The sequence below is a fragment of the Salmo salar genome, chromosome ssa06 (genome assembly GCF_905237065.1).
Source record: "Salmo salar chromosome ssa06, Ssal_v3.1, whole genome shotgun sequence".
Taxonomy (NCBI): Eukaryota; Metazoa; Chordata; class Actinopteri; order Salmoniformes; family Salmonidae; genus Salmo; species Salmo salar.
In genome coordinates, this window is record NC_059447.1 from 70,147,916 (window position 1) to 70,160,650 (window position 12,735).

Below are 12,735 nucleotides of genomic sequence, written 5' to 3' on the forward strand. Positions count from 1 at the left end.
ATAGCAATCAAGTATAAACAGTGTTCATCCTTTTATCTCATGAGCAGGACACAGATATCTCTGTATGATAGCCACATTTCTTTCTCTCTTTGTTCGATTTGACCTCCCCTCAAGTTCATCCATCCAATCTGATCCTTTGGCTCAGCATGCACTCTTGTCTATTTGATGTCCACCATGTTCTTCAACCAAACCCCAAACCCCTCACTAACCCAAAGAGTGCTTGGCTCCGTTCCTCCTCTCCCCCCTGGTCCAGGCCATCATGGAGGAGATAGCAGGCTTTGAGGACCGCCTGGCTGGGCTGAAGGAGAGGGGAGAAGACCTGGTGGAGGGCTGCAGTGAGCGTGTGCAGAGCAGGCTGAGACAGCAGGTCCAGGCTCAGCAGCAAGGCACCCGAGACAGCTACTCTGCCATCTGCAGCACGGCACAGAGAGTGAGTACTGCGGGGGGGGGGCACATTAAGACGTCCTTCAATTCAAATTATAATGAGGCAAATATATATAATTTTGTGCACAGACTACAACACACACCAACACAGCCTCTCCATCAACACTGCAGTAGCCCAGCCACTCACTTAATCCCAACCCATACAAACACCTAAACCTTCCTCCCAAGACAGCCCTTGACTGCCAACCAAATGTTCCTTGCCAAATAAGGCCCGCCAAAGCAGAGCACAACCACCAATGCCAACACAGACCAATAGTACCAGCCAAGCCACTATCTCAATCTTACCTTATTTCTCCCTCCTTGCCCTCCCCGTCAACTTGATTTTATCACTCTTGGCCAAAATAGCCAAATCGACTCTGTCATCTTGGCAAGCCCTATACCGCTCATCCACACTGTCAACAGCTCACCTCCCAGTACAGCCCTATTCAGCCAATCTGCTAACCCGTGTGATCCAGCCACACTTTATCAACACCCTTCTGCCAATTCTACAACTGCCGATCCAGCCTTGCCATGCCATGCCATGCCTGCCAACTTAGTCCCAAACTCCCAGGCCTATATCCCTCTAACCCAGCCACCTTGCCAACCCTTGTACCCCCGCTGCCAACCCTGCCAGGCCTTGTGCCAACACATGTCTATCACGCATCATACCCCTCAGGGCGCTCATATTAACTATGTCAATCATGTCCTGCTGTTATTCTCTCCCCGTAGGGCAGCGACGCCTCTGCATTCAACACCTGTCAAACAAAACACTATTTAGCTATTTACCAGCCAGACGTTTATTGTTTATGAAAGGGACTTGGGAATAGAAGGGTTTTTGATTTATGGAAATGTGTTAATGTCTTTCATAGGGTGTTTTCTCTATCCATTACGATAGTTTTCCTGGCAAAGGCCAGGGCATTGCAATGTAGAAGAGGGTACTACTCACTGTGAATCTGTTTAATTTAGATAGACTTTCATCCATTTGATCTCTTTTACCCCTCTATCTTTTCATCCATATATATATATATATATATCTTTCTCTCTCTCTCTCTCTCTCTCTTTTCTTTCTTTCTCTGTCTCTCTCTCTCTCTCCCTTCGCTCTCCCCCAGGTGTACCAGAGTTTGGACCGTGAGTTGCAGAGGCATGTCAGTCTGCAGGATGCTCTGCAGCAGTGTCAGACCTGGCTGGTGTCAGTCTCAGAGGAACCAGAGCCCACTGCACATCTCCCTCTCAGCCTGGAGGAGGCGCTACAGCAGGTCACTCACCAACACTACACTTATACCTTCAAAGTGGCTTAGTCAAATCAGTAGCTAGTGTAAGGGTGCGTGCTGGTGGCAGGGAAGTCAGGCGCAGGAGACAGAACTTGGTATAAAACGGAGCAGTTTAATAATTGCTCAAAAACTCCAAAAACCAAAATATACAAAATAAAGAAGTGGGTACAAAACCCGTCTCACACCAGAACATATCTTGCACATAGCTTACAAACAAACAATCACCGACAAGGACAATGAGGAGGAACAGAGGGTTAAATACACAACATGTAATGAATGGGATTGGAACCAGGTATGATACAAGACAAAACCAAAGGAAAATGAAAAAAGGATCAGCGATGGCTAGAAGGTCGGCGACTTCGACCGCCGAACGCCGCCCGAACAAGGAGAGGGACCAACTTCGGCGGAAGTCGTGACAGCTAGTTACAATGCCTATTCTGATATACTGTACACAATGAACTGGGATTACAGTATGAAACTGGTGAAATGGGGTTTTGATCATGTATAATATGTTATTATTAATATAATTATTATATATATAACACATTAACATTATATAATGTATATAATTTCATACTTCGTTTGCAATTGCAAATGGGAAGGTCAGATTCAATTGAATAGCGCCATTCACTCCTGAAGTGTAATGGTTTACGTGTTGATTGGTCTCTCACCTGCTGTACTGTCCAGGTGAAGCATGAGCGGACTCTCCAGGAGCAGGCCAGTACCTACCTACAGCTGGTGTGTTCTACCTGTGACCTTTCAGAGCAGAGGGTGAGGGAGACCGCCCAAGACATCCAGCAGGTCAAACTACAGGTGAGTACATCTCAGTACGGTTCACTAGCCACAGCCACAGACTGCATTGGGAATGTATTGACCGGATGTCACGTTCGTTATACAGATGGGACCAAGGCGCAGTGGGATTGTGTATGCTTATCTTCCTTTTTTATTGAGAAGAAAACGAAACAAAACACTTAATCAAAACAACAACGACGACGAGAAACAGTCCTGTGAGGCACACAGCAACACATACGGAACATCTACCCACAAATACCCATGAAAAAACACCCCTACTAAATAGGACCTTCAATTAGAGGCAACAAGGAACAGCTGCCTCCTAATTGAAGGTCAACCCAATAAACTAAACATAGAAATAGAAAAACTAGAACAAACATAGAAATATACTAACATAGAACATTAACCCAAAAAAAACCAAACACATAAAACAATCACCCCCTGCCACGTCCTGACCAAACTACAATAACAAATAACCTCTTTACTGGTCAGGACGTGACAGTACCCCCCCCCCCAAAGGTGCATACCCCGGATGCACCTAAACAAAAAAACACAAAAATAAACCCCAAAACAAAAATAATCCCAAACTAAAGGGAGGGAAGGGAGGGTGGCCACCCCCCCTCCAATCCTCCACTATGGAGGTGGCACAGGCTCCAGCCTTAGTCCCCAACCTAACCTGTCCACCCCCGCTGAAGGCTCAGGGCTGATGCGCGTCGCTGGAGACCTCGGATTGGAGGGCGAATCTGGGAGCTCTGGACTGGAGGGCGACTCTGGGAGCTCCGGACTGGAGGACGACTCTGGGAGCTCCGGACTGGAGGGCGACTCTGGCTGCGCCGGTTCCGGACTGTAGGCCGTCTCTGCAGGCTCCGGACTGTGGGCCGTCTCTGCAGGCTCCGGACTGTGGGCCGTCTCTGCAGGCTCCGGACTGTGGGCCGTCTCTGCAGGCTCCGGACTGTGGGCCGTCTCTGCAGGCTCCGGACTGTGGGCCGTCTCTGCAGGCTCCGGACTGTGGGCCGTCTTTGCAGGCTCCGGACTGTAGGACATCGCCGGAAGCACTGGACGGGGAACTGTCGCCGGAAGCTCTGGACGGGGAACTGTCGCCGGAAGCTCTGGACGGGGAACTGTCGCCGGAAGCTCTGGACGGGGAACTGTCGCCGGAAGCTCTGGACGGGGAACTGTCGCCGGAAGCTCTGGACGGGGTACTGTCGTCGGAAGCTCTGGACGGGGAACTGTAGGCCTGATGCGTGGGGCTGGCTTTGGAGGCGCCAGACTATTTACATGCACCACAGGGCTAGTGCGAGGAGCAGGAGCAGGACGTACTGGACTGGGCTGACGCACTGGAGGCCTGGAGCGTGGGGCTGGTACTGGAGGTACCAGACTGGAGACACGCACCCCAAGGCTAGTGCGAGGAGCGGGAACAGGACATACTGGACTGGGCTGACGCACTGGAGGCCTGGTGCATGGTGCTGGTTTTGGAGGCGCCAGACTAGGGACACGCACCTTAACTTCTATGGGCTAGGTGGGACGTTTGCGTCCCACCCTAGTCAACAGCCAGTGGAATCGCGTGGCCCGAAATACAAATATCTAAAAAATGCTATAACTTCAATTTCTCAAACATATGACTATTTTACACCATTTTAAAGACAAGACTCTCGTTAATGTAACCACATTGTCCGATTTCAAAAAGGCTTTACAGCGAAAGCAAAACATTAGATTATGTCAGGAGAGTACCCTGCCAAAAATAATCACACAGCCATTTTCAAAGCAAGCATATATGTCGCAAAAACCAAAACCACAGCTAAATGCAGCACTGATCTTCATCAGATGACACTCCTAGGACATTATGTTATACAATACATGCATGTTTTGTTCAATCAAATTCATATTTATATCAAAAACCAGCTTTTTACATTAGCATGTGATGTTCAGAACTAGCATACCCACCGAAAACTTCCGGTGAATTTGCTAAATTACTCATGATAAACGTTGACAAAATACATAACAATTATTTTAAGAATTATAGATACAGAACTCCTTTATGCAAACGCTATGTCAGATTTTAAAATAGCTTTTCGGCGAAAGCACATTTTGCAATATTCTGAGTACATAGCTCGGCCATCACAGGCTAGCTAATTTGACACCCACCAAGTTTGGGGCTCACTAAACTCAGAATTACTATTAGAAAAATTGGATTACCTTTGCTGTTCTTCATCAGAATGCACTCCCAGGACTTCTACTTCAACAACAAATGTTGTTTTGGTTCCAAATAATCCATAGTTATATCCAAATACCTCCGTTTTGTTCATGCGTTCAGGTCACTATCCAAAGGGTAACGCGCGAGCGCATTTCGTGACCAAAAAATTCTAAATATTCCATTACCGTACTTAGAAGCATGTCAAACGCTGTTTAAAATCAATTTTTATGCTATTTTTCTCGTAAAATAGCGATAATATTCCAACCGGGCAACGTTGTATTCATTCAAAGGCTGAAAGAAAAGAAATGGAGAAGTCTCGTGAACGCGCATCTCAAACTCACTGTCCCCAGGCTGACCACTCACAAACAGAGCTGCTGTACTTTGCCCAGAGACAGCAGACACCCCATTCCACTTTCTGGCGGCTTTAGAGAGCCAATGGAAGCCTTAAAAACTGTCACGTTACAGCACAGATGCTGTATTTTCGATAGAGATGCAACAGAAGGACAACAAATTGTCAGACAGGGCACTTCCTGTATGGAATCTTCTCAGGTTTTGGCCTGCCATATGAGTTCTGTTATACTCACAGACACCATTCAAACAGTTTTAGAAACTTTAGAGTGTTTTCTATCCAAATCTACTAATGATATGCATATTCTCGTTTCTGGGAAAGAGTAGTAACCAGTTTAAATCAGGTACGTTTTTTTATCCGGCCGTGAAAATACTGCCCCCTAGCCCCAACAGGTTAAGGCTAGTACGAAGAGCAGGAACAGGGTAATAGCCCTGGATATGCTCATCCTCATCTCTGCCCATGTCCATCCTTCTTCACCGTGCTCCTTACCCCGCTGCTTGGTCCGTTGGTGGTGGGTAGTTCTGTCACGTTCGTCATACAGATGGGACCAAGGTGCAGCGGGATTGTGTATGCTCATCTTCCTTTTTTATTGAGAAAAAAACTAAACAAAACATTTAATCAAAACAAAAACGACGACGACGACGAGAAACAGTCCTGTGAGGCACACAGCAACACATACGGAACATCTACCCACAAAAACCCATGAAAAAACACCCCTACTAAATAGGACCTTCAAATAGAGGCAACGAGGAACAGCTGCCTCCTAATTGAAGGTCAACCCAATAAACTAAACATAGAAATAGAAAAACTAGAACGAACATAGAAATATACTAACATAGAACATTTACCAAAAAAACCGAAACACATAAAACAAACACCCCCTGCCACGTCCTGACCAAACTACAATAAGAAATAACCCCTTTACTGGTCAGGACGTGACACCGGACATTGGTTTCTCTGTGTCAATATGGCATTACAATGTCAATCGATAAACATCAGCTGACAAACTGTACGACTGATTACCAGTGAATACTGTGTTTCAAGCATTATGCAACATTCCAATCCTTAACATACCTCAGACATAAAGCTTCCGTCTCCTCTGTGTATGTAGATCGAGGAGAGGATGCTGGTGTGTGAGGAGGTGGCAGAAAGCTGGAGGGACGTTCAGGAGCAGCGGGCTGATCTGGAAGCTCAACTCAGAGAGACAGAGCAGCAACTGCAGAACCTCTCCAGGAGACCGGCTGAACTGGAGCCTAAGATCACCCAGAACCAACTGGATCAGGCACAGGTCAATACTGGGTGTAGTCATCTGCTTATTTATACTGAATGGATGGATGGATGGTTGACCACTTGTGAAGTGTAATAGTTTAGGTGTTAATTGACCAGATGGATGGGTGGATGGATGGATAGATCAACACTTGCATTGTTGTTTCAGTGCTATCATGGCTACTGGCTCTAAAACAGTCTACCAGTCAAACACAATGACCTGAGCAGAAAGCATTGACAGTACAATACTAATACCTTCTTCATTCTACCAGGAGTTCCTCCAGCAGCTCAGAGTGAGGCAGGTCGACGTCACCCAGCTGAGTGAGGCTGTGGCTGGGCTGACGGAGGGCCAGTCCTCCCCTGCCCTGGAGGAGATGGGAGGTCTGAGGAGGGCCTGGGAGGAGTTGGGGCAGAGGGCTGAGGAGCTGGAGGGGCAGAGGGGTGAGGACATGCAGAGGAGCGGGGAGTACCATGACTGTGTGGCTGCCGTGGAGGAACTCTTCCACCAGGTGTCCAGAGAGTGGGACTACCTGGCCAGGTATGACGAAGCTGGACACACAAACGCACGCATGCCAGATGCACACACACAAACACACACACACACACACACACACCGTTCAAAGTGTGGACTCATACAGTAATACCTCCTCTTCCTATCCCCCTCCCTGTTTGTGTGTCTCAGGGCAGACACAGAGAGCACCAGTGAGCACCTGGAGGCTCTGAGAAAGCTGTGTTGTGACTTGGAGGACCAGAGAGGAACTCTAGAGGAGCTGAGGGACCAGAGACAGGCTGTCCTGCCACGCCTCAGCCTGCTGGACAAGGAGCTGGTCAAACAACAGGTGCTGTAAAAATTCACTTCAGTTTGGTTAAACCTAGGTCAATTTCCCCTTTATTATCCTGCATGTGTTTTCCTGATAATGTATGTGATCAATATTTAAGCACTGCCAACAATATCTCTTAATAACTATCCATGAGTTTCTACTAAATACTTTTCTATGTCCAGGTGGGCCACTTGGAGAAGCGTTGGTCCCAGCTGGATAGCCTGATCCAGGGGAAGATCCAGGACTCTTCCCAGACTCTGGAGGACCTTGGTCGTGTGGAAGCCCAGCTGAGGGAGGCCCGGGAGTGGATGGAAGAGCAGCGTCCTGCCCTAACATCAGCCCTGAAGACCAGCCCTCCTCCAGACCTGGCCCAGAGCTTCCTGTTCGACCACCTGAGTGTGTGTGTGGAGCTGGAGGCCCGGGGGCAGCTGCTGGGCCAGGCAGTGAGCGAGGCCCAGCGCGTGGCTTCTAGGCTGGGGCTGAGCGAGAGGAGACGCCTGCAGGAGCTGGTACTCCAGGCCGAGGGAGAAGTAGAGGCACTGGGGGCCAGGGTGAGCCAGCGGAGGAAGTACCTCAGCAAGGTTTGTAGTCATTTTGATGTTCATGTCTGTAATAGTCTTGTTTTAATTTACATACACTTTATTTTATTTATACATTTTTCTGCAGTAGTGCTTAGTAGATTTATGAATTATTTTTTTATAATGTGGAACCTGCTCTCTCCTTAAAATTGTGGACTGATGGAATGGTGGTTTAAATCTCAATTATTTGAAGGCACTCAAATGAAAATATGACAAAAAAGAAAAGTGCTTTTTAAATAAAAAGTGTGATTGTTATTTTCTAGGCCTTCACAGAGCGGACCCAGTTCCTCCAGGCTGTGGGGAGGGCTCTGTCCTGGGTCCAGCAGCAGGAGAGGAAGGCTTTAATGGACGACCACGTGGCTCTCCTCCCTGACGACCTGACCAAGCAGGTGGTGACGTGTCGAGGGGTCCAGAGCGGCCTGCGGGCCTACCAGGGGGAGTTGGCCTCTCTGTGGGCCCAGGGTCGTGACCTGGAGAGGGACGCCACGGACCAGGAGCGGGGGGAGACCGTCACCAGGCTGGAGGAGCTCCAGAGGGTCTTTGAGACGGCCTTCCAGAGAACCACCCATCGCCTGCAGGACCTGGACAGAGCCCTGACCTCCAGGAAGTACTTCAAGGTCGACCTGGATAGGACGTGTCACTGGCTGAGACGGGCAGATGGCATTACGTTCCCCGAGATTGACTTCACCTGCAACGCCGATGACGATTCGGAACTGCAGGGTCGACTGGCGAAGTTACAGAACGTTCTAGAGCAGGCGTCGGAATACGAGAACCTCCTTCTCATCGTCCAGAGGGTGGGGCAGGAGATTCTCCCCTCGCTAAACGAGGTAGACCACTGCTACCTGGACGAAAAGCTCAACGCCCTCCCTCAACAATACAACAGCATCCTAGCGTTAGCCAAAGAGAAGAGGGACAGGATCCAGCAGGCTATCCTAGAGAGAAAGGACTACGACTGCTTTTTCAATGTCACTTGTAGCGCATTGGAGGAGCTTCAGGAGCAGTTAGACGGTTTAGCCAAACGGACAGTCAGTATTCAAGAACAGGAAGTTGTTCATCTCCGTGATGACCATAGAGATCTGTCTGAAAGCCTGGCTCAGCTCAGCCCTGCGGTGAGAGAGCTGAGGAGGAAGACTGAGGGGTTTCTCAGTAGGGGCCAACGATGCCACGCTGAGGAGACAGAACAGCTGGTTAACCTCCATGACAATCTGAAGAGGACCATTGACCAGAGACTGAAACATCTTGACGACTCATTGAAAACATTGGCAGAGTATAACGCAACATCAGCAAAACTAAACTCTCAGTTGAAGTCAGTGAAAGAGCAGGTCACTAGAATGAAGTCGGACTCAGACACCAAATTAGGTGGCACAGAGAGACTGGCGAGTCTTTACACACTGCTGGAAGATCTGGAAAGGATGGGCTCTCACCTGGAGAGACTCACCCAACATACAGAAGACATGGGATTGAACTGTGATCCTGCCGCCATCCAGGCCTCCAGAGAGGTAGTGACCTCGCATCAAAAAGAGCTGCAGTCCTTAAGGTCAGAAGTAAAAGGTTGTGTTACAGAATGTGAAAACTGTCTCAAGAAGGACAAAGAATTTGAGAAAGAGATTGGGCGGACATCAGATTGGCTGAAGATTCTGAGGAAGAAGCTTGGGGAACCATTGACCCTTCCAGAGGTGAAAGTTGAGAGAGTAGAGGAGGAGGTCAGGAGACTGAAGGTGGTAGAGGAAGAGGTGCAGTCCAGACTGAGGGTAGCGGATGCCATGGGCAGCAGGGAGAAGCAGAGATACAGCAGTAGAAACGAGGCCTGCCCTGCCTATGTTGAGGCTAACCTAGAGGAGCTGGCTAAGCTGAGGGCTGACGTCCAACAAGCACTTAGAACCAAGCAGGTAAATGTACTATACTATTGTGTAATGTATGTGTACACACTGGATCTAAAGATAATGTTAAAAATGAGCATAAGATATCAAATCTAGTTTTTTGATGATGTTGTAAATCATAACTGTTGGCTGAAGTAGCTGAAAAGTGAGCCTTGTTTTTACATAAACCTAGTCTACCATTGATGATTTGACTCATCTCCCCATGTTATCAATATTAACAGGCTTTGTCTGAAAGGACATTCATAACAGACCAGTTAAATTAATATTGTCATGCTCTCGCGATAAGTACTTCAATTATTTATCTGAGTAGTCTCATGATGATTTAATCTGTCCTCCTAGTGAATTACTTATCCTGGATACATTCATCCCCTGATAACTGATACATTCTCTCATTAGCAGTGAGTGAGTGGTTTGCTACTCATTATCCTCTTGACCTTTGGCATACAGTAAGCACTTTTTAACTGGGAATAGATTACTTTCCAATGAAAAGTCCAACACATTCATTCATTTTGTATGGACTTTAGCTGAGCCTGGATCAGACTCTGTCCCTGGTCCAGAGGCACCAATCCACCCAGCAGTCAGCCCGCAAGTGGCTTGACGAAGCTGGGGCTTTTCTCCAGAGATCCACCCTGGGAATAGAGCTGGAGTGCCAGACAGAGAGCCTCAGGGAGCTGGAGGAGATCTCAGCCCAGGAACCGGCCTTCATGGCTAAACTAGAGGAGCTGGAGACCCTGGGTGCTCAGCTGGATGATCTGGTGGGGCTGGGAGTGACGAAGGAGATGAAAGAAAGTGAAAGAAAGAAAGAAGGTGTGGAGGTAATGCGACAGAAAGGGTCAGAGGTCAAAGAGCAGCTGAAGGGTTACCGGGAGGATCTGCAGAGGTAAGGTCTCACATGGTGTGAGTGTGCGGTGCGTGCGTGTGTTACAGAATCTAACTGCTCTAAAATGAATGTGTCATCTGTAGCTGTGCTGCTCAGTGGAGCTCCTTCCAGACGGAGAGAGAGGAGCTGATTGGACAGATGAATGAAACAGGAAGTATGATGACTGCGTTCCCCTCAGCTAAGGCAGCCAATAGCCAGGAGGCTGAGGACAAACTCCAGAGTTACAAGGTAAGCTATGACTGTTTATGACTTATTATCAATGTTTTCTTTCACTGAATTTCTGTCATTTCTGTTGTAAATTTGTAAAAGTTCTGACCTCTGATTTCTTCTGCTCTCTCTCTCTCTCTCTCTCTCTCTCTCTCTCTCTTCTCTTCTTGCAACTTAAACTTCCACTCTGTCTCTCTCGTCTCATCTCTCTAGTCTCTGGTGATTCTGATTGATGGGTGTGAACCCACCCTGACTGGCCTGAAAGAGAAGGCCACAGATTTGGCTCTGGTTGGGTCTGAGTCCAGCAAAGCTGCTATTGGTCACTCTGTGTCATCTTTATGTCAACGTTGGACCCGCCTGCGCAGCGTGGCACGGGCCCAGGAGAAAGCGCTGGAGGACACAGCACGGGACTGGAGGAGCTTCAGGGAGAAGGTAGGATATCTGTCTATATCAACATACAGTATGTATATATTAGCTTGGGAAAATGTAGTTATTGTAGGTTCACAAATGTAGTATTCCAGCAGGCACAAAGGCAATTTCAACACTTTAGGCTACCTGTGGTTTTCAGCAGCTAACAGCTTCAGTCCATGTATTTTCAAATACATTCCATAAAACAGTGCTCCCCTTGTTGATACTTTTGAGGAGTGGGTTGTGGCTCAGCCTTGTTGCCTCTGAGATCAGTAGTTACTCTAAGAATTCGTACTGCTGTGGATTTAGGTCACTTCTGTTGGATGTTAGCTCAGATTCAGCCACTACTCAGTGGGTGTACACTGATGTAATTCTAGGCATCAGGCCAGTGATGAGCTCCCGCCAAAGCCTTCCATCCACTTCCAACACACAAGGGCTCCCACAAAGCGCTACTCCTTAACAGGAAATTATGTCATCAGATAGGAAATGCTCACATCCTTTGATGTGACGTGTTCTTGTTGCCCGGGGGCCTTTCTTTGGGGCCATTGTTCAACTGGACATGACATCACCGTTATAAATGACTGGGTCAGTTTCCTGTGGCTGGTTCTATGCACCACAACAGGAAGAACAAGGACAACACAAAAGGACTTAAAGAAAGAATGAACTAGAAGAGAGAAGTAACCACCGAGCTCCAGAGTTTTGGTCTAACCTAATCAGTACACTGTTGTAACTTAATTAACAATTGCTTAACAAGTACCTTGGCTAACATGTCACAAAATATACATTTCTACTAAAAACGTTCCTGAATTTCTATTGACATGTTTCTGTTCAGCATTAAATATTTCTGCCTCTGTCCTCAGATGGAAAAGGTACGGTCTGTGTCAGTAGACCTCCATGCTCGTGTTCCAGACAGCACAGTGGAGAAGGCAGCCACCAGGGCGGCGCTACAGAACCTGTTGGAATACCATGACACCTTCAGCCTGGAGGTGGAGAGAGAGCAGTCAGCCCTGGCCCTGCTGGGGCAACACACACTCAGCCTGATAGGAGAGGACCAGGAGGAAGAGGATATGGAGATGGAGAAAACTGACAAGACTAGAGAAGAGACACCCTGGCTGAAGGAGATCAGGAGTATGCAGGAGATATATGAGAGGTAAACACGGGGGGGGGGGGGTAATTCTGCATTAGTGCTATGGCTAAATGTATTCTATTGGTTCTACTAAATTATCGCTACTGTGTTGATGGTGAAGGAGGTTTGAGATGAAAATCACATTTCTATGTAATAAGACAGTGAGGTTTCATCTTATGTCATGTGTGTCCCCAGCCTGGTGCTGCAGGTGCGTGGTAGCAGGGCCCAGGTGCAGCAGGAGCTGAGGGAGAGGGAGGAGGTAGAGAGGGAGCTAGGACTGGTGAAGGGATGGATCCAGGACACCAGGGGACTGCTACTGAGCCCTTCATCTGACCTGGACTCACTGCTGCATGAGCTAGAGGTACGTGTGTAGACTCACAATCGCAATCACACCCACACACACACACACACACACACGCCACGCACGCACGCACGCACGCACGCACGCACGCACGCACGCACACACACACACCACAACACACACACACACACACACACACACACACACACACACACACACAGACCGCTTGACCTGTTTAA

General features: G+C 48.1%; 1 protein-coding gene across 1 annotated transcript in view; it reads left to right on the forward strand.

The window, feature by feature from the left end:
- The window catches only part of syne1a (spectrin repeat containing, nuclear envelope 1a), a 138,702-nt gene that overhangs the window by 49,942 nt on the left and 76,025 nt on the right, over positions 1-12,735 (forward strand). The window contains exons 42-54 of the mRNA XM_045720948.1: positions 254-430; positions 1,533-1,679; positions 2,382-2,507; positions 6,141-6,317; positions 6,568-6,833; positions 6,978-7,134; positions 7,299-7,697; positions 7,958-9,583; positions 10,099-10,454; positions 10,538-10,682; positions 10,875-11,093; positions 11,930-12,219; positions 12,391-12,556. Coding sequence (XP_045576904.1) covers positions 254-430; positions 1,533-1,679; positions 2,382-2,507; positions 6,141-6,317; positions 6,568-6,833; positions 6,978-7,134; positions 7,299-7,697; positions 7,958-9,583; positions 10,099-10,454; positions 10,538-10,682; positions 10,875-11,093; positions 11,930-12,219; positions 12,391-12,556 — 4,251 coding nt within the window. The remainder of the gene's footprint in view (positions 1-253; positions 431-1,532; positions 1,680-2,381; positions 2,508-6,140; positions 6,318-6,567; positions 6,834-6,977; positions 7,135-7,298; positions 7,698-7,957; positions 9,584-10,098; positions 10,455-10,537; positions 10,683-10,874; positions 11,094-11,929; positions 12,220-12,390; positions 12,557-12,735) is intronic.